At 39.9% G+C, this 22,833-nt stretch overlaps 1 protein-coding gene across 1 annotated transcript in view; it reads right to left on the reverse strand.

The window, feature by feature from the left end:
• Nucleotides 1-312: 312 nt before the first annotated feature.
• Nucleotides 313-22,833, reverse strand: part of LOC134541075 (exosome complex component RRP45) — a 32,638-nt gene continuing 10,117 nt past the window's right edge. Inside the window, exons 4-9 of the mRNA XM_063384219.1 lie at nt 19,850-20,070; nt 17,522-17,743; nt 13,064-13,206; nt 12,040-12,351; nt 5,421-5,490; nt 313-500 (exon numbers count right to left, since the gene is read on the reverse strand). Coding sequence (XP_063240289.1) covers nt 416-500; nt 5,421-5,490; nt 12,040-12,351; nt 13,064-13,206; nt 17,522-17,743; nt 19,850-20,070 — 1,053 coding nt within the window. The 3' untranslated portion in view covers nt 313-415. The remainder of the gene's footprint in view (nt 501-5,420; nt 5,491-12,039; nt 12,352-13,063; nt 13,207-17,521; nt 17,744-19,849; nt 20,071-22,833) is intronic.

The raw sequence follows: 22,833 nt of genomic DNA on the forward strand, positions 1-22,833 counted from the left end.
CTATCGTAGCCGGGCACCACGGTGAATTAGTACACTTCAGACGTTATCAGTGCTGAATTTTTTTGTTTACTTCATTACTTTAATATTTTTCCTGAAACATTGAATCCTTCGAGTACTAAGGATTTTATGGTATTTGATTGACCCATCCCTACTAAAGAGTAAAATATTTTTTTGTTTTCTTTACAGTTTTTTTATGTTCTAGGGCAGTAACAAGGGGGTGGTCGACCCCCCCCATGGGATGCCCCCACCGCCCCCTCACAGCCCCCTGAACCAACAGGCTGATCATTACAATCAAACAAAATGTGACAGCAATTTTTTGTCTCAACACACCACTTTAATCTGTATAACAAGGAAGTCCATCACAACTTTTTAACACGTTTCACGCTGACAACTTTGGAAAACACAAACACAACGCTCACCACGGGCTCTGCTGAGGGTACCACGATCGCGATTTTTCCGCGACTTCCTTTTGCTTGGGGGCTTGCTTCTTCTTGCGTGGGCTGAAGACAAAGCAAATAATGAACTGAATTAAGAATCATGAAAATAGTTCACATAACATGGTTGCTACAGGCACAGAAAACCAAGAAAATGTGAAAAGTTAGAGAAATGAAAATGGTCAGGGAATCCTGGCAAGTCAGGGAGAACACAAAATATTTCTAGCAACTAAGAACCTTTTTAAAATAAAATAAAAATCACAAAATTTTGTTTGGTTTCACCTTTTCGCAACATTGCGAACATTTAACAGTAAACTAGGAATTTAACAAGAAAAAATGCATCTCTGCATAAACACCTAGTTTTTTAATAGCACACTTAAATAGTTTTAGGCAAATAGGTTGCAATTGTTTACAATCACATGAATTATTTTAATAATACATTTATTTTCCTATCCAGACATTTATTTTGACGTGCCGACAAAATGTAACTCCTGACACTGTTGTTTATAAACGTGTGTCTGCCATGATTTTCCATTAGCGCATGCTATTTGTGCAAGGTGAATTAGCCTTGAAAGCTCTGACTTTTATCTCCGGAGCTGCTGTTGACATACATGATGGCGGAATATAAACATTTGCTAAAACTTGGGCGTCATCAGAAATAATTATGCAATAAAGAAAGCAAATAGCTATTAAGAAAAAGCAAAATACTGTTTGTTGATTTGTTACATTATTAAATTGTTGCATTACTAATTCATTGCAATGTATTTAATGATACACAAGTGTCGTTGCAAATGTAGACGCACAGAAATAAAAAGTAAAAAATTATTTTTGTTTTTATGGTTTATAAAAGTGAAATATGGCACGGTTGAACTGCAAACCAGATAACCCGCACCCGGATAATCGGGAGTCTACTGTAATTAAAAAGTACTGATTAAGATATTGCAGAATGTCAAAAAGAAAATTGAGGAATACATATCTTTTTATCCGATCTAAGTAATTACCACAGCCAGCAAACTCACATGATTTTATTCACAAAACTATTCAGAAAATTTTCAGTTTAAATGATCAAATGAGAAAAAATTAAACTACTATTGCATTCATTAAATTGATATTAGATATCACAAAGTACAGGAAAAAAACTTTCTAAAGAAAATCCCACTTGGAAATATTTCCTGGATAGTAAGTTTAAAAAAAGGATCACTGGACCTTTAAATACAAAGTAAAATCACCCTGTTAATAAGTTGAAATTTCTTAGTACCTTGAAAAACCTCTACACGGGGATTTACTGTACTCAAGGTTGGTACACTTCCATCTTCTCATGTGCAATCAAACACTAAGGAGTGTTTAAGGACCCTTACTTCATCACCTTCGCCAATATTGAGAGGTGGAAACTATTTGTAATACCACAACATCCCTCAAGAAAATAACAATATTAAATAGTTAATGCACAAAAAAAAGATTTTGTGAGTTAGTTCAATTCTTACAGATAAGTCCCTATTGTCTAGAATTATCCTTGGAACACACATCTAACCCAAGTATAGTGTCCATCTGAAATTTATAGCCATACCATTTAATTTTTATCACTAATTATATTTACTATATAGTTCAAAGTTGGACAATAAAACACACCTTTTAAGTTTAACGATGAGTTATACATAGGGCCTGGAAAATTTTGGTGTTTTCAGTATGCAAAAAGCGGTACTTTCAAATTAGAAAAGCGGTGGTTTAAAGTCGGTATTTTCGTTATGCAATGGAAATTTTACCGGTATTTTAAATGTTGACTAAATTGTGCAGTTATTGAATATAATAGTTTATATATTTAATAAACAATCCATGTATACTAGGAATAGACTAATATGCATAATAACAGCCAATTAAATCCAAAACAGTTACACAAAACAGACACGTTGCTATAGATGTTTGCAACTACAAATTTCTTTTTTTTTTTTTTTTTGGCTGCCAATGCCACATGCTTAGCCGACTTTAGGTGTTTGTCAATGAAATCTTTTCTATCCCATGAAACTTTACAGTTGCAAAATTTGCACATCACTGTGCTATTGTCAGTACAATAAAACCCATGTTTCTGACTGATATATTCGTATTTAATGGAGTGGAGGAACACGGGGTTGCCACGTGAACAAACCCCAGCGCACAAATGAGAAGAAACTTAGTGTGAACTATACCCCAGATCAATTTTGAGCATCAAAACCATTCACGAACACGGCTTATGTAAAAATAAGGTAATTATGCTGAAACACAAGACTTGGGTTAAAGGATACTTTAACCTTGTGTGGATCAAGTAGAAAACATTCGGCTATAAACGAAAGAAATAAGAACAATGCTATCCTGAAATGCTGTGACATGTTTTTGGAGTAGATAATCACAACGACAGACCGACAGGATGCGCTCCGACCCTTGCCGTCAGCGATGTTTATTTTGACAGCTCAAGCAATTATCTTTTCCAGGTCCCTTCGCAGCGTAAAAAAAAAAAGAGAGAAAAAACACGCTGACAGTTTCTCACGCAGAAGGTTGAAATAAGGGAGGGAATGTGTTGAAATGTTAGTTGGATAAGGAGGGGGGGGGGGGATTGTTTTTACATGGTTTGTGGCTCTGGGAGGAATGAACATTGAATAATTAGCAGGGGATGGGAGAGGCAAGCGTCGCGTCACGTCACGTATGACGTCAAGCCGCCGGGCGGGTAAGATAACATGACAGCTGAGACGGCTTTTCGTGCGATAGTGGAGGCGCCGAGCTCGTCTAGACACTGCCGCGTGGCCAGTCTAGAGGGGTGGTATCTATTTTTAGACGTCTTTTGTATGCCTGGCTGCTTACAGTACAGCTCTCGCCAAGATAAACGTGAACACATAGAGCCCAACAAAGTGTAACAGACTTGTTTTTCAGCCGATTTTACTCAAATTTTCGACTTTCTCTGTTCAAATTTTTCATGTTTTCTCAAAAAAAAACGGTCATATAAACGGAATGGACGCATCAGAGGGGGCTCGCATCGGCAGAATTCTACTGTAATGGTACTTTTCGGGGATATATTCGCAGTGTAATATAGAAATGTTGTGGTTTTCGCGAATGTACTTACTTTTCGCGTTTTCATGCGAAATTCGCGCGAATTTTCGCAAAATTCGCGATCGCGAAAAATTCCAGGCCCTAGTTATACATTAATAAAAACAAAAAAACTTTTATGTACAAAATTTAATCCTGAGGTCCTAAATTTGCTAATTGTATCGAGCATACACAAAGCATTGTTTACTGCCAAATAAAAAACAAAAGAACTTTAATAATACTGTGTTTATCAATTACTTGCACATTACCAGTCTTTAAAGTTTTTAAGGATTCTGAGTGAAATTTAGGGACTATTAAGGGACCTTATTTAATTCAAGACAAATTAAGGCCTTTTCGAAGTGGAACTTCTTTGCTGGGGGCTACAATTTTTGAGTACTACGAAAATTCTTATCACATGGTACGTAGTGTGGGAACCGGTAGAGGAGAGTGTGTCAGCGGCGACGCCACTACAACCATGCGCTAGCGGTCGATTGGGCAAGGAAAGAGGGGGATAGGTACGTACAGGATGTCCACAAGGAAAAAATATTTTGTACCAACTTAGGCGAGAAAAAAGTACTAGATTTAAAAAAAAAGTAATAAATTATAATTAGTTATGGTTTTAACAATTTAGAAAGTTATAATAAAATAGCAATGCTCTAACTTAAATATCACACACCACACATACATACATTCCATAGTTTCTAAAAATAATTACGCTTAATAATAAAACATATTGGAGTTACTGTAATATTATTATATTAAAGAAAAATAAGGACTAGATCTGAGCGTAAATGTACTAGACCACTAAAAAACTTATAAAAGTACTAGATCTAGTATGAAAGTACTAACTGTGGATACCCTGGGTACGTAGCATATCATGCTATATGCTATTTGTAACTGCCAAAAGGGGAGACGGCAGGGAACAGGTAGAAATGACGCAGAAGTGATGCTACGGAATTCTCGTAAAGCTGCTTGTAAATGTTTAATCCTCCATTTTCGTAACGGCTAACAATTGACGCTACCATAAACTTTTTTTTAAAGTATCTAAAATTAATTTATTCGTGTGGAAAAAAGTTACTGATTTGTGCAATTAAATTTATAAGTTTCATTCATATTTATGTGAACAGTGTGATTGAAAATATACAAAAAAAATTACAATTAAGATGTTACCTTTATAATTTATTTTTGGTGTGTGAACACTGTGATTTGCAATGTCAAAAGGACTTATAGACTTGTGAGATAGACTTTATAAGTGTAATTTATGTTTGACTGGAGTGTTTCTTTTTGTTCATTCATTTTATTCAGCTGAAGATAATGATTTAACATCATGCCTAAAAATAATACAAAGACAGAAACAGATCAGAGGTATTATCAAAGGCAATGAGGGAATAAACCGCCAAAAGATACGCCAAAAAGTTCCAGTGAACGGATGCAAAAGTACAGGACGCGTAAAAAGGCATTTTTCATTTGAGATCATACCCGCATCCTTACTACCCTCAATTAGGTATTATCTCTTGTTCAGTAAACAATACTGAGAATTTATCTCTATCCATACATAATAAGCAAAAAGTTTCACCTCTGTTACACGTGAATGTCATGCACACATTTTTTTAAGGATATAACGGAGGTTAGGCAAACCAAACATGACACTCTTCGCAGAGAAACTTCGTACGAGAAGGATTCTTCATGCATTTGCTCCACTCATGTCTTCGTGCATAACGGGAAAATGCGAACGACATATCGCAGTATCCGCAAGGATGCCCAGTTGAAGAAGACCAACCCAAACGAGATTATGATGTTACTGCAGTTGTACCCAATCGTGGTACTCTTATGCACATCATTCATTCGCTGCTGTATAGAAACCTTTACTTTCTGTCGCGCAGCAGGGCCTTTATGTAAAACAAAGGGGGAACGTGGGGGAACAGCCCTCACCTCTGCTCCTTCGCGCCACTGAACGAGCTGGTGACCACTGCAGTCTCCTCTTCGTCGCTGTCCAGTAGATCTGCAACACACACCCCTGCCGGCTGACTGTTCCTCGACAGACTAGCTTGGTCCACAGAACATGCTGCACAGTAACTCAGTGACTCCACACAGCGAGTGCTTGATACGGTACATTCAGACCGCACCCAAAAAATTTGCCCAAACGGTTTCAATGGGAGTACCAAACATGAAAATACAAAAAGTGAAATGTAATCCGCCAGAAACGAGGAAACACTGTACCGAAATGAAGACCAACAGTAGCTACGAATACTCTTGAGTAGGCCTGTGTGAGGCTTTGACTAAGCGAATCAATCAAAGCTCTTTTTAATGTTCGATTTGACTTCACCAGAAAATTTGCCATTCTTTTTATCCGAAGCTTCGGCTGTGATGCCAAGCTTTGCAACTGAAGTGAAACTTCGCATTTGTTGCAAAGCTTTAAAACATGGGAAGCTTAAGACTTGCGCGTTTCTTTTTTATGTTGTAATATATGTTTTGCTTGGATGAATTAGCTACTTAAAAAAAAAAAAATGCTCTGTTTGCTTTTATGAAAGCTCAATATTAATATTATGGATGGTTATTTTATAATTTTAATGAAGATTTAATACATGGGACCCAATTGGTTAATCAATCAGTTTAAACATTACAAACACATAACGCTTGATATTTTATCTTCAATCCTGTATTTTATACATTAAGTGTAATGGAGCTTTGCAGAGAACAATATTTGCAATTCAATTTGATTTTGTGAATACAGTAAACTCTCGATTATCCGTGTTAATTGGGACCTTCCGATGCCCGGATAATTGAGTGCCCATAAGAAAACCCGGATAATCCGTTTCACCACTTAAAAATGGTGTATTTACTGGCAAAAGAGTGTCTCTTCAGTAGAATTCTATGAGTACAAGCAAAGGCTTTGTATACCGTGTCCCAGCTTATTGGACCGTAAATAATACTGGCACTGTGTTGCCGCCATCCTTCTCCTGTCCCCTTTATTGCTACGGGAGCAGGGCTGCCACTCTGATTTTCATGAAAAACCTAGATAACCTACCAAAAAAACCCAGGAACATGGGTAAAAAACCCAGATGCGTTAAAAATGCTATCGTTGAAAATGTTTTGAGTATTAATTCAAAAATATAAACATAACTGGTTTTAATATAAAACAATTAATTACCTTACAAGACTGAAAACGGTTAAATACAACCAATACAAGAAAACTACACTGCAGCAAAATGGCTATATAAATAATTCTTGGAGCAGCACATATCATAAAAAAAACCTACAAATATATACATGACAAAACAAACACCATCACTTCATTCTTTAAACCGGTAATTGTTTTTATAAAACTGCATCATGTAACTTAGTCTTTATTCAGAGTCTGATTCTACAAGATCGGTTTGAAGGTTAATTGTTGCATTGGTTTTGTGTTCTTCAAGCCTCTTTGAAGAATGTGTCTAATTTAATATTCGACTTAGCTTCTTGAAAACTAGTTTTGTGTTTATATGTATTTTAGTGTGTGAAACACAGACTTGTTTGCATTTTTCAAACAGATATTGCAACAGATACAGTAGCTACCTTTATTATTGTTTTAGGTATAAAATTAATTAAAATTATAAAAAACCTAGAATTGTTGGAATTCATTATTTAAAAACCAAGAAACCCAAACACCATCGGAAAAACCCAGATCTGGGTGGAAAAACCCATGAGTGGCAGCCCTGTACGGGAGGGAGAGCGGCGGCAGTCCCAACTCAGCATCTCCCTCCACCCTTTTAACGACTTATTATCCGGGGTCACTACAAAATAAGTGTCTGAACCACAGCACAATATTATACACCTTTTTTCCCCCCTTCCAGCTATTGCATTTTATTTTTCTACCTCGCGCGGCAAGATATTGTTTCTTGTTAATTCCGCCTATTAAAATTAGGATGCACTTTTCAGTCATAACTACGAGTATGGGATAATACGAGACCGAAGTTACGAGAGTTTTGAAATGCACCGTCAGTTTGACTACGTAAATAGTAATCCTAAACTAATCTGGTTATTACGAATGATTCCTTGTTGGCTCTTTCGTAAGAAAGAGTGATTTAAATGGCATCTTCAAACAAGGAAAAATACCGTTAGTTGGAAGGAAAAAAAGGTTCATGCAGTAAACAAAGGCTGCAAAGCGAGAGGGGGCCGTGGCTATGCTGGCGCGGGGGCTGTTGTTGGGTGGGGGTTTTTGGGAGAGGAAGGGGTGTCTGGTGGAGAACAACATACTCCCTTTCTCTCTCTGTCTCTCTCTCTCGCTCGGTGTTTTCAAGAAGCCCTCCCCCTCCCATTGTGTTACTGGCTGCTTCGGCCGGTAGAGGTGAAATTCCTAAACCACCCCCTGTGTGTGTACGTGTGTACGAGAGCCTTGTTCCTTTTGTGCGTGTGTGAGACCTCATTGCATGCGCGTGCGTGGGTAGATGTTTTCATGCTTTTACGTTTAGAAGGCCCTGCCACACTGTCTGATCTACTAGCAAACTGCAAAAGTTTTTCTTCACTTTTATTAATGTCTCGCACGGTTTGGATTACAATTTCATATTCCTGTGCTAATTTCGCGGCAGTTTCTCCTTTTCTTAACCTGTCCACAACTTCTAACTTCTCTGCTATTGTCAGCACTTTACGTTTCCTTTTACCAGACATGATTACAAAAACAAATGTGCCTGGGAGAACTGATGTAAATAACTGTGTGAAAAATGCCTCTTCCAGCCGTCAGGAGTGTGGGAAGGTAAAAGAGGTAGAGGGACTTTTTTTTTTTTTTTTTTTAGCGTGGTGGTGCGCTTTGAAAAGAACGCTTGAAAAGAAAATGAAAAAGGGGGGGAGGGGGGAGTTGAGCCGGAAGCAGCAGTCAAGGCATTCCTTTTTGGTTTAAAATGTGACAAATTGACGGGTGAAGGTGGCAGGGAACGAGGGTCTGAAGGGTCAGAAAAAAAAAAAAAAAAAAAAAAAGCGCTGCGCAGTCGCGGTGTAGCTACACCCGTCATTTTTTTTACCACTTCATAAAAAAATCAAGCACGGATAACCCGAAAACCGGATAATCCAGGCCCGGATAATCGAGAGTTTACTGTATTTTAAACATTTGATAAAAGGGTTTCCATAGAAGCCAAAAAGACTTGAAAAATACTATACCCTGGCATCTGATGCTGTTGGTTGTATTAGCGAAAATATATTTGACATTATATATCGGAACAGAAATTAACAGATGATTCACATGGAAAAGGTTGTTAAATGAATGGTGCAATGAAAAATAGGATTCATGTAAACCAAGTGGTGATTCACCAATATTACTTTAATTTTTGAAAAATTTAAATGTAAATAGCCGGACAGTAATGTCTGTTTCACTGCCAGTAAAGGATGGTTTGGAAAGTTTGTCAAAAGGTACGCGATGTGAGTTGAAGGTCACGCCCGGGCGGGCAAGTCAACCAGCCGACTGACGATAACTATCTCCCATTACGCATTGTCCTATTTGTCATACAAAGTATTCAATGGTAGGCTTATCAAGATAAATGGAGTGACATATTTATTGTTGAGTGTTATTCAACACATTTATATTACGTAAAGAATATTTCCCTACACATTTTGGATAACAGGAACATTTTTAGGAACACATTATTCATGTATAGTGAAACCTCATTAATAAAAACCATATTACCGTGTTTTCTCGCATAATCGTCGCACATTTTATTCTAAAATCAAGTTTGAAAAGTAGGGGTGCAACGATAATGCGTAAAAATTTTTTTTTGTTAGGTAAAGTTATTCATAAAAACAAAACCCATTCATGGAAAGTACGTTTATTTAACAGTGAACTTTAAAAGAGCACGCCAAACAATTTATATTAATAAGTCATTAAACAAAAACCATTCTTCAACTTAAAGAAAAACCAAACTGTAACGCGAACGCAAGCCACTTGAATCTGTGACGTGAACCAATGCGTAACTATTGCCGTAGTACACATTTACCACAAAAGAATGCGGGCCATCAAATGTTGTTAACTCGGCAGTTGAGATATTCAACTAAGTGCGCGCGCTCTATACGGGAAGCAACATAACCAAACACGAATGATGCCAACTAGCGCTGACTACATGTTCATAAGAGGTACACCGTGGCAACGCAGACGATCAGATAAAGATAATAACGTTTAAAAAGTCTTTAAAAGATAATTTACACGTCAGACAACTTTGTATTTCCATTAATTAAATAAGTGAGAGGTAATGTTCGAATAAATATTAGATTTCTATTTTAAAATACATTGTTTTATACGGAAAAAATGCGCACAAAGCGCTCGGAATCTAATAGCGGGACCAAAAACATGCGACGTTTACGCGAGAGGTTTTTTTTTATCCAAATTTTGACGCCTTAAAATATGGGTGCGACGATTACACGAGTGCAACCATTATGCGATAAACGAGGGTAATACAAAGTATTTTCACAGTCTAAAGAATTTACATACGAGTTATTGTGCTAAGTAGTACCGTATATACTCGTGTATAGCGCGCCCTTTTTTCCCCTCAAGTAAGGAAAAAAAATAAGGATGCGCGCTATACACGGAAAAAAAAAAGGGGGGGTGTGGAAGGGAGGAGGAGTGGAAGTCGTTAACTGCCAGGTGATTGTTGACGTTTCTGGCCAGCCCCCCACACATACGCACAAGCAACAAGGCCTCTCTTTCACACACACACACACACACACACACACACACACACACACACACACACACGCAACCTGGTCTCTCGCGCGCACGCACACACACACACACACACGTGCGCGCGCAAGCTCGCACGTCTCTTGTTTATTTTTAGACCTCCCCCTCTACACAAAGCCAACGCAGCTAGTAAAATAAAAGAGAGAGAAAGAATGTTGTCGCCATTCCCCCTCCCACTTCCTTCGCTTCCTCGTCCCAGCTGCTACCGGTGAGTCATCTAATCCTCCGCGCGTCTCTGTTACTGCCTGCCTCCCTCCCTCCGCCCAAGTACCAGTTGTGACGATACAGCGCTTCATTATCTTCCGTCTACACAGCAGAGTTTAAGTATTTTCCTGACGCATCACCACACATCAATTTAAATTATCATTTGTTTCACACGTACAGGTACCACAAAATGTTAGTAAAATTTATTTATGGGGAAAAAATTTTTTTTTCTTTGGAATTTGTTGCAAAAATCGTGGTGCGCGCTATACACGAGGGCGCGCTATACACGAGTAAATACGGTAATTTATTTAATACAAAGATATGATTATTATGTAATACAAAGTCGTTTTTGTTCCAAGGGTAAATAATCAAATGAGATTAATGATGGTTAACACAAATATTCCAGAAGAACACAAAGAAGTAATGAGAAGTTTCAAGTGAAATAATACTGATGCCATTACTCTGGATCAGTGTAGGTTGGGGAAAAAAAGCTTAGAAAAGACATAGTTCCAAAATATTGACATCTCTTTACGTATGTAGTTTTTAAACCTTCTGACTTACGAGACTTTTAGAAAGTAGTAAATTACCAAATATTTTTTGAGCCACAGATGTAGCCATCCAACAATTGTATTTTACGATCCCTAAAAAACAGTGCTGCAAAAAAATTATTGCAAGTTTCCTTGGAGCACATGCAATTTTTTAAAGTGTGTTATGCATGTACTAAAAGAAAATGATCAAATTTTTTAATAATATGGTTAGTACAAATTATTGCAAAGTGACAAAATTATGGTCCGTTCAGGTTGTTTTACTGTATACCTTATACGAGATGTCTACAAATACCCTGTAAACCAATTTCAGGACTTTATCAAAACCTTCAAAACAGTTTTTTAAAAAAGACTCTTTTATTTCAGAGGGTCATTTTTATGCTTAATGAAACACAATACCAAATAGAGCTATTGTTTGCAGGAACACATCAATTTTATACGTTTTAAGTGACCAGTGGACCGTTTATAATTAACGTGCGACTGTAAACTAAAGAGACACTGGAGATTAACGTTTCTTAACCTCCAGCATCATTACTGTTAAATTTTGGGACATTTTTGTGATACGTGAACTATCCTTAAGTTTGGTTACTTTTTCAAGAGCTGTGGATAATGTTTGCAATCGCAACGACATCGAGTGAAAAAAACGTTAAAAATTCTTTAAATCATGGTGTAAGGTAATAACAGGGGCGTAGGAACCGGGGGGGACAGGGGGGACGTGTCCCCCTGAACTGTTGGGGCGGAGGCGACTGACCCCCCCCCCCCCCCCCCCCCAACTTTCTAGACCGTGATATTTTTATTTTATAATATTATTCTGCCCAACTTTATTTGTAATTTCTTCACTCATCAAATTTTATCTTAAGGAAACAATAATAATTTTAACATCGATATATCCAATGGTTAGATACAAAAACTGCTTAAAAAGTGCTATTTAGCACTTTTAAAATCAAAATTTTCCCCCCCGGTCTTAGTAAGAGGGGAATGGGTTTACACGACATCCAAATCATTATTTGTCCCCCCCCCCCAACTTTATGAACACAGCTATGCCAATGGGTGATAATCCTCTCGGTGAAAGATGCGTGGAACACGGGAGAACACTCACCGATGTTCTCCACCTGCTGCAGCTTCTCCTGGAAGCTGACCTCGCGGATCACCTCGACGTCGTCGCTGCCCTCGTCCTCGCCGGAGCCGGAGCCGGGGTCGGGGTCGGAGCCGGAGTCGTCCAGGTCCGGGTCGACGTGGGAGGGCGCGCGGAACTTCACCTCCTCCTCCTCTGCACCGTCGCTGGCGCCCGAGCGGGTCTCCCACTTGCTGCGTCCCCCGTCGCCCACGCTCGCCGCCGCCAGGGACGCCGGCAGCAGCTCCGCCGACGCACCGCCCAGCGCCACCACCACCGGCTCGTCACGCTCCGTGTCTGGGAACAAGAGCACGTCACGCTCCGTGTCTGGGAACAAGAGCATGTCACGCTCCGTGTCTGGGGACAAGTGCATGTCACGCTCCGTGTCTGGGAACAAGAGCTCGTCACGCTCCGTGTCTGGGAACAAGAGCATGTCACGCTCCGTGTCTGGGGACAAGTGCATGTCACGCTCCGTGTCTGGGAACAAGAGCACGTCACGCTCCATGTCTGGAGACAAGAGCTTGTCACGCTCCGTGTCTGGGAACAAGAGCATGTCACGCTCCGTGTCTGGGATCAAGAGCACGTCACGCTCCGTGTCTGGGAACAAGAGCACATCACGCTCCGTGTCTGGGGACAAGAGCACGTCACGCTCCGTGTCTGGGGACAAGAGCGGCCCGTGCTTCCGCGGCCTGACACCGATCCCGTGACACACCCAGCCTGGGAAACATGTAGTCTGTGCTTATGCAGTGTACTACCCCAAGTGTCTTAAATAATTACTAAATAAGTAGGTAGGTAAAAAGATTTGGAAACTTTTAACACTGTGGCCCTCATTTAATAGCTATCAAAAGTCAACAACAGAGGCGACACAAGGAGTAAACAAAGAAAATTTAGTGACTCCCTACGAACACTTGGGAGAAAAAGGATCGTCATTATAGATAAGGGTGCTGTGGAGTACCTCCCAGCTAAACGAGAGTCCAAATATATATGAACGCCGGAGCACAGCACGTACCGGGGACCTGCCTCGACGTCATGCCTGAGGCCTTCCTCCTGAGCAGCTCCCTGTCCAGACACAGGCTGAGGCGGTCCTGCGTGAGCGACAGGAGGCTGGGCTGCCGCACGCACTCCGCCAGGCCCGCCAACTCTCCCCGCGCCCTGCGCACACCACCCCGACCACAATGTTCCTACTACCAACACCTGGGAGCCTTTTAACAATTATATTGAATTTAAATCAATAATTGCAGTTTTAACGAATAGTTCACAAAAAAAGAAAAAATCAAAAAATTTAATTAATGAAGATTTTCTTTTTCACCACTAACCTATATAAAAAAAAAAAAAAAAAAAAAAAAAAAAAAAAACAAACAAACATGCACAAAGATTATCGTATATACTCGTGTATAGCGCGCCCTTTTTTTCCCTCAAGTAAAGGAAACAAAATCAAGGATGCACGCTATACATGGAAAAATAAAGGGTGAATAAAGGGGGGGACGAGTGGAAATAATTTTTTTTTTCTAGCCATCCCCCATACATACGCACAAGCAACGAGGTCTCTCATATACACACTGTGCCGGGTGGAGAAATGCCACTACGCCACTTGTCGCCTCCAACGAGAGAGAGAGAAAGAAAAAGAGAGAGCATGTTGTCACCAGTCCCTGGCCCACTTCCTTCGCTTCCTCGTCCCAGCAGCTACCTGTGAGTCATCTAGTTCTCCGCGCCAGCTTAGCAACATAGTGTGACGGGAGTGGTGGTGTTTAGTCCTGTCAACTGTCAAGGTTACTTGATGGTCATAGTCCGGTTCCTGCCTGCCTCCCTCCCTCCCTCCCTCGTTCCAGTTGTGACGATACAGCGCTTCATTATCTTCCGTCTACACAGCAGAGTTTAGCTTGCTCGTGTCGTTTCAGATGGTACAGTATGCCACAAAAGTTTCGCTTTCAGGTAGAAGAGTATTTAATTTAAGTATTTCCCTGACACATCACCACACATCAATGTAAATAATCATTTGTTTCATAAGTAATTACTTAACAGGTACCACAAAATGTTAGTACAATTTATTTATGTGAAGAAAAAAATTATAAATTTTTTTCTTTGGAATTTGTTGCAAAAATCATGGTGCGCACTATACACGAGTAAATATGGTATTTTAGGAGCTAATTAACAGTATTATGACTCACAAAATACAAGTGTGAAACATTGCTTGTGTCAGGGTCCAAAAACAAAAGAGAAAAGATCCACACAAAAATTGTGTCTTCATGCGACTGTAACAAAATGTTTAATGAGGAGTTTCACAGGACCCACATTAAAATATAAGGATTTTCCTTTGTGGCTTTTAAATGCCAAACTCCGAAGTAACAGATGAGAGTCAAAACAAAACGCTTAAAAATCTGGTGTTTCATATCTGCCATAAATTTATGTTTTAAAATAACAAAGAAACGGTTTTAAGTCACATGCAAACAAAGGAACAAACAAATTTTGATCTACAAACTAGAGCATCTAAAAATAAGGTGGCATTATTTAAATTTTTCCTGAACACGCTGTGACAGTTCTGAAATGGTAACCCAATTAATATGTGTGAATGATCGCTGTGTGCTGTTGGGACGAGTGTCATCTGGGTGGCAGCAGTGTTTCCGCAGAGCAGCCATCGCTGGCCGCCTCGTGACTTTGCTTCCTCCTTGAACACCTATTATGCCTCTTATCACGTATTCCTTTGATCAAATAAGATGAACCACTTTTATCAGTTCTGTTCACTTCTCTCTTTTCTGTTCATTGGTTTCAGTACTACATAATTTCATAATTGCCTTTCCATGCCGCTCAAAGTGGATCGCGTGCCTTTCCTCCATCGTGGGTTGTATGGCCTCGACAGATCTCACTCTCTCTCACAGCCACCGCACGTTGGCTGGCCAGTGTTGCTCTGGTTGGACCAGATACTGCTCTGAACATTACCCTTTAACTTCTAATGCTTTGCTTGCTTTTCCCTCTTTTTTTTTCTCTCCATTTCTTCTTGCGCAGCAACTAGTTCATTCTGTATTTCTTTTTGGCCTCATCTTGGTTCTTCGTCATCTCCACTTGATCTCTCTTCACCACTTCTTGACCCATCATCACTTCTTGGTGCTTCTTATCTTCTTGATTCTTTTCACTCCTTATTTCATTCTCTGAGTCTTCCTGGCTTTTCTTCATCTCTTTCTACATTTCCTTTGGGCTAAGCTTCATTTTCTTTATATCATTTTATTTTATTTGTTCCTGGCTACTCTCCTGGTTTAACTTTATTTCAGTTTTTATTTCTGCTCAGCTTGTTACTTATCTCACTCTTTGTTTCTTCAAAGCAGCTCTTCCTCTCATGCTTCGTTTCACTCTTTATTTCCCTCATGTTATTCAATATTTCCTCCAGGATAGAAAAAAAACTACAGTTCCGAACACTAATTTTACTCTCAAATAGCTAAATTATATTTTTATGTTTAAGTTATTTATTATAATATTTATATTCAAAATTACTTAATCGTAACTTTATTAATTAGGGTTATCTATACTTCTAACACCAAAATGGGAAAAACAGAACCAGACCGAAGTTTTATTATATTAGCTAACATTTACACTATTAATTTAATTATAACAATTTAAATGTCTGTCTACAAATTAATCACACTTTCGTAAGCTCACTTTCCACTCTCCTCACTGGAGCTCGGCTCAACAGTTGCTCTCTCTACTGTTTGTCTCTTACTGTGCACCTCGGTCCCAACACACTGCCTAGCACTGCTGTGCCACTACACAGTCCCCGATGCTCTGGTATTCACTCGTGCCCATCGCGTCACACCCGCTACCGCTCGCCACGGGGTCACTTCACGGTACAGCCACCAGCCTCACAGGAGGTCCACATCGTCTCACACACCGGCCACGTCCTGCCCTGCAGAGGTCTCGTAGCCCTCCGAGTCCCTGACTCGACACTGGCAGCCGAGAGAACAATTGGACGTCTCCGGGGTAAAAGGTAACAAGTCAAGAATTCACTTTTTGCAGGAGAAACAAAAAAAAACTCTTAGATAAAAATTGAATTTAAATACTTAAATTTTTCTTGCATTATTCTTTTATTTACCAACATAGTTGCCAATGATTAAAAATGCTTTACATATTATAAGTATGCTTAAGAGTTTATTGCTGGAATAAACTAAAAATCACCAAAATGTGACTTGTTACCTTTTACCCGGGGACCGTCCAATTGTGTACCAGTTATGCCACTTCATGCAGAACTCACCAGAAAACGGCGGCCAGGCGCCAGGACTATTTGGAAAGGAGCCGGGAGAGGGGGGAAGAGGTAGAGACAGGCATTACCTGGTTGCAGCAGTTTCCCTCAGAGCGGCCAGAGCTCCTCCAGCCATCTCTGGCCGCTTCGTAACAAAATATTTTATTACTGTGCACAAGCCCTACTTACGAATCCAGTCAACACGAAAGTTACAGAAATCACATTGCAGTCTTTATACCATTCCCAAAAGGATTAATTGAAATTTTATTACATGCTATTTAATTATTCTAATATGTTTAAATAACCCTTCTGAATTTATCTGTATTAGCATGCAGAAGCTGTTGAGTGACCTGTCCGCTCGGAATAGCTCACCTAGGAGTGACTTGTCTTCACAAAGTAACAAGTTTGCATTACAAAATGAATTCCTAGCAGTGCAAAATAAGTAATCAAAGAATACCCTCCGCCTGGGTGAATGGATTCTGTCGTCTGATTATCGAGGTCGGTCGGCGAGATCTCTATTGCAGCCTGCTGGCAGTCACAGCAAACCACGGTTCCTGTAAAAGGTACTCTCTACAACTGTTAGCATGTCCATGGTCTCAGCAATTGCAGTTCTCAGCTGTTGTGGTTTCTAGTGACCTTAGCTGGATCTAGCTGATGACCCTGCTTGTGTTTGACGGCAGTCCCATCAAATAGCATTTCACATCATAGGTTGTCATAATAATATTCAACCTCTTCTATAGTTTGTCAATCCCTTTATTTTATGACTTCACATGAAATAGAATATCTTGACGTAAACTACATACATACATCCTTCTATGAACTTCAGTACCACCCATACCATGTGAAGTGAACTTGTGCTGTTAGTCTCTAGAATTACTGGAAATAAATTCAGGATAGAGCTGATTACAAGTGACACTGGCGTACAAAAAAAAATGGCAGCATAGCCAAATACTATTGTTTTCATGTTTGTAAACATCTGGATGAGTTTTCCCCCATATCAAACTTTCGAGTTTACAATAAAAAGCCCGGCGGGATTTCACGAATAGTAAAATCAATCAAATTCATTGCAGTCAACGTTTAGATAATTTTTGAGGTGCCTAAACATTGGCGGAAGCAGTATATTCCATTTCACTTTTGTTGTCACAAAAAAAAAATATTCCAGAAACATTTAGAGATTTCACTGACTATCCTCGACTTGTTCCATGCCTGAACGGTACAACGTCACGGAGCGGGACTCGCCTGAGCCGCAGGTCCCTGGCCAGAGCCTCCTTGAGCGAGGCGACGACGTGGGCGGCGCGGGAGGCAGCCTTGACGGAGCACTGCCACACCGTGCTGTCCGAGGCCAGGGCGCTGCCCCCCAGGTGCACGCCGCACAGCTCCCGGTACGAGTTCATGCCCAGCACCACCTGGGCCTGCGACACCCGCTCCTCCAGCTGCGTGGGGTCTGCCACCACCTCCTCCCTGCAATCCCCCACCTAACTCCTCCCTGCGGCCACACACACCTCCTCCCTGCAATCCCCCACCTAACTCCTCCCTGCGGCCACACACACCTCCTCCCTGCAATCCCCCACCTAACTCCTCCCTGCAATCCCCCACCTAACTCCTCCCTGCGGCCACACACACCTCCTCCCTGCAATCCCCCACCTAACTCCTCCCTGCGGCCACACACACCTCCTCCCTGCAATCCCCCACATAACTCCTCCCTGCGGCCACACACACCTCCTCCCTGCAATCCCCCACCTAACTCTTCCCTGCGGCCACACACACCTCATCCCTGCAATCCCCCACATAACTCCTCCCTGCGGCCACACACACCTCCTCCCTGCAATCCCCCACCTAACTCCTCCCTGCGGCCACACACACCTCCTCCCTGCAATCCCCCACCTAACTCCTCCCTGCGGCCACACACACCTCCTCCCTGCAATCCCCCACATAACTCCTCCCTGCGGCCACACACACCTCCTCCCTGCAATCCCCCACCTAACTCCTCTCTGCGGCCACACACACCTCCTCCCTGCAATCCCCCACATAACTCCTCCCTGCGGCCACACACACCTCCTCCCTGCAATCCCCCACCTAACTCTTCCCTGCGGCCACACACACCTCATCCCTGCAATCCCCCACATAACTCCTCCCTGCGGCCACACACACCTCCTCCCTGCAATCCCCCACCTAACTCCTCCCTGCGGCCATACACACCTCCTCCCTGCAATCCCCCACATAACCAGGTTCCTGCTCTTGGCAACCAATAACGAGCAATTCTTATAATATTGAGAGAGAGAAAAAAAATTGTCGACTTTTGGAGCCTATTTCTCCCGCCCTGAATGTAGCTTCGTGTTGCCTCGTGTGAGCGAATGAAGAGACCAGTGTCTAGTAAATATTAACTATGCTCATTAGAGATATCAAGAGCATTCAATCAGAACACCCAATTTTTTTTTCCAGTCAAAATTCTTTTTTTTAGCCAGTTCTATACTCTCGTTTATAGCATAATCGTCGCACGCGCATAATTGTCGCACCTATATTTTCTATTTTAAGTTGAAGAACGGTTTTTTTTGCATGACTTATTAATTTAAATTTTTTTGGCGTACTCTTTAATACTTCACATTTTTTAAATAAACATACTTTCCATGAATGGGTTTTGTTTTTATGAATACCATAACTTTACCTAACAAATTTTTTTTTTATTCCAGCATAAATGTCGTACCCCTACTTTTCAAACTTGATTTTAGTATAAAATGTGCGACGACTATGCGATAAAATACGGTAATACTATAGCAATTCTAACACTTAATAGAAGATGCTTATAACCATAAATTTACCATCAATCAGCAATGGAAAAAAAACAATCATTTTTAATTAAGCAGCTAGGCATCACTATTTAACACCCAGCAATGCTAATGTTACAATAGCTGCACCTCCAGTTCTGCACTGTCTGTCACGAATACAGGCAAGCAGGGTTTAGATAGCGAAATAGGATACTGCTTAACAGGAATTAATCACCTCTCTTGTTTTCACTCTTGAGATTTATTTTTGTTTTATTTTTAAAACAATAGTTTCCTGTGGTTTTTTTTGTGATAAATATTTATTAAAAACAATAGCATATTACTGAACAAATTTGACTCTTCAAAGTTCCATGATATTAATTTCTCAAATACACTCTTAATTTGACTGAAATATAATAAACCTTTATAATATAATGAAATTGAATAAGCATGTCTAACTATCTGGAACAAATAAAATTAATCTGTTAATTATTTCTATGTTTCAAAAAATGTATTAATGTTGTAATGCAAAATATGAGTTACCTACTACTTACAGTTGCAAGATAAATAATAACAAAAAATTTCTAATTCTACATTACAACTTACACATTTTTTAGTAAAATAATATTTTTCTAAGTATTTCTTTTTAATGAATTTTGTTGGTCGATCTGTATAGTTTTCTTTTTTCTCTGGACCTCCCATCAATGTTCTAAACTAACCTACTGTAAATGACAGCGTGCTCATCTCAGCCAAATGGACAGGGTACTTGCAGCCACACCCTAGCCACAGTGGAGAGGGAACTCACAGGTTGTCGAACAGTGCGTAGGTGATGCAGACGGGCTGGTGGTGAAGCGTCAGGGGCAGGGGGTCCCTCTCGGACGGGTCGTGTATCACCACCTGCTCCCCGTCCATGGTGACGTCCGGACGACGGAAGTGGTTGAGGGCGGCGAGGGCTGCGATCGAGGCCGCGTCGACCAGGCCCCCCTCGTGGTTCAGCACGTGGATGTCCACGCGCAGGTTCCACACCTGGACACAAACAGCGCAAGCGCTCAAGTCCACTCGCCGAAACACTTCTGCGAACATGCAGCGTGAAGATATGCCACATTTTACTTAATACAATTTTTTTGGACATACGCCATTGCAATTTTGCACTGTATGTCATGGGTAAAATTCATAAATGTAAAAATAAGAAATAAGAACAAAAACATAAATTCACAGAAAACAAGTCTGAATCAGCTGATGCCAAACAGATAAACCGAACGATGAACCTAAACAGGTAATATGACGACAGCTCAGACGAACACATTCAAACTTAAATATCGGACAACACAAGAATTCTGTGGAAGGAATTTAGTCTTGAAAATAACAAAAAACTACATCATCAGCAGCAGCACAGACGAACACCGTGGGCTAGCAACAATAACAGTAAATGCAGGCTGACAACGAAACCTTGACAACGCAGCAAATAAATGACCACAACGATGAAGATAAACAGATATTATGGACAACGCTACGACAATACCGATGAACACATTAGGCATCCTATGACAAAGCAATTGCGACGTTTAGGGATCAGGCATCTGTTCCTGTCATCAGGCATAAACAGACTGATTTAGATTGTTTTCTGTGGGTGTATGTTTTCATTTTAATTTCTTATTTTGCTTTTATGAGTTTTTTCCCATGACAAACAGTGCAAAACTGCAATGTTGTATGTCCAAAAAACTGCATTAAAACAAAATTCCATATTGCACGAATCATTTAAAGACCTTTTAAATTGGTGATGTGATTCTCCACCAACCATACACAATTGCATGAATCATTTCAAGAGTGCATGCCACATTTTATATTGACAAAATACTAACAGGTTCAATCATAAGAAATTATAACTGAAATTACACTCTGTTAAAAAGGAACTTTCAAAGTAGCCAACTTTACCTAACCACATCACTCGTTTCAATGGTAAACTACTAGTAAACCACTTGAGGTATTATAAAATCCATTATAAGTAAAAAATATAGATTTTTTTTTGTACAGGGGAAAGAGGGTCTCCAGAATTAACTGCCGTGACTCCATCATTCTCCTGACTATAGAGTTTTTTTAAACCAGCAGTAACTGAAAAATGTTTTTTGCAAAATAATCTAGTAACACAAAAATACAATAATAAAATTTTCAGAATTTTTGTTTAAAAACCCTTTCCCAGAGAGAGATATGCTATTTTTGAAAAGGACCTTTTTGATGCAATTCAATGTAGGTGCTAAAAAAAAGTTGTGCGTAAACTATATATAACCTTACCAAAATGAAAAATGTAAACAAACGGAAAATTGATTTTTACTTTTCTCCTACAAATTTCTCCCTAGCAACGATTGCCATGGCTTACACACATACTGTAGCAAATTCATGTTTTTGTGCTGAACGACACTATCGACTGATGCTGTGGTAGAAAAAAAGTTTATTTCAGCGATTAAAATATTTTCTTTTCCTAGCTTGTTTGCTGTGTTACAAATACATGAGTACAATAGTACATCCCAATATTGAATATCTTCCAATGTTTTAAAATGTAAATAGTGGATTGTAAGTTATGTTTTTCGGGCAGCGTAGTTACGTAAAATTACCTGTACTTTAAGAAAACTGTAAGAACGTAAATAAGAGTTTACTCTGTGAAATGTTTGCAAAATAACTATGTGTACAGTCATTTTATGCTATTTGACAAAGCCAAATATCGGCCCCAGTTTGTGAGTCTTGAACCATTTCAAATTTTTTTGGGGGAGAACAACAAGAACTACCCAGTCAAGAGTGAACATCAACAACTGTCCACTTGGAGTGAACATCAACAACTGCCCAATCGGAGTGAACATCAAGACCTGCCCAGTCCGAGTGAACATCAAGAACTACCCATTCAGAGTGAACATTAACCTTGCTCATTCAGAGTGAACATTAACCTTGCTCATTCAGAGTGAACATCAACAACTGCCCATTCAGAGTGAACATCAACAACTGCCCATTCAGAGTGAACATCAACAACTGCCCATTTGGAGTGAACATCAAGAACTGTTCACTCGGAGTGAAAATCAACAATCACCTATTTGGTGTGAACAAATATTTGTCAGATATACATATTGAGAATGAGGTTATATTTAAATCTTGACATGACAGATTTCATCCTTATTAAACAAAACTAATTTACTTCAAAATAATAAGATTGACATTAAAATAAATTAATTGATTTTAAATTGACACAAACTAGTAAAGGAAATACTGTGATCAGTTCCAGTAAGGGTTATAAATAAAATTATTTAACTCATAGTTTCCAACAAGGTGACAAAATTAATTAAATTAATGATCAAAACTTAGAAACTGGACAAACGTTAGTAGAGACTCAACGTACGAAGACGATGGAAAATAACTTACAGTTGGTAGAATTCTTGAAGGTCTCAGTACTTTATGGCTTGAATTCACCTCAACAGGCGAAAAAGACCTAAGAAGCACCTGTAACGTAGTACAACGACTGTCAACATCCTTCCTTCAGGGACGAGGTGGGTTTGCACACAGGTAGTCAGCTTTCTGGTAAACCAGTGAAGATGTTCGGTAGCTGGGTTCCTTATTCTTTCTACGACGATGTTATTCAGCAATTCAGTGGACTACCTCCCGGTACGAGGGCCATGAAGATACATAGTGCTGTTCGCCCTTTCTTCAGGTGGTTGGGCGGAATCAAAACAACTTATAGCTTCACCAACTCAGCAGCTAATTCGGCAACTGACTTCTTACAGTCTCTTATATCTTCTGATCTTG

Source organism: Bacillus rossius, chromosome 18 (genome assembly GCF_032445375.1).
Source record: "Bacillus rossius redtenbacheri isolate Brsri chromosome 18, Brsri_v3, whole genome shotgun sequence".
Classification (NCBI taxonomy): domain Eukaryota; kingdom Metazoa; phylum Arthropoda; class Insecta; order Phasmatodea; family Bacillidae; genus Bacillus; species Bacillus rossius.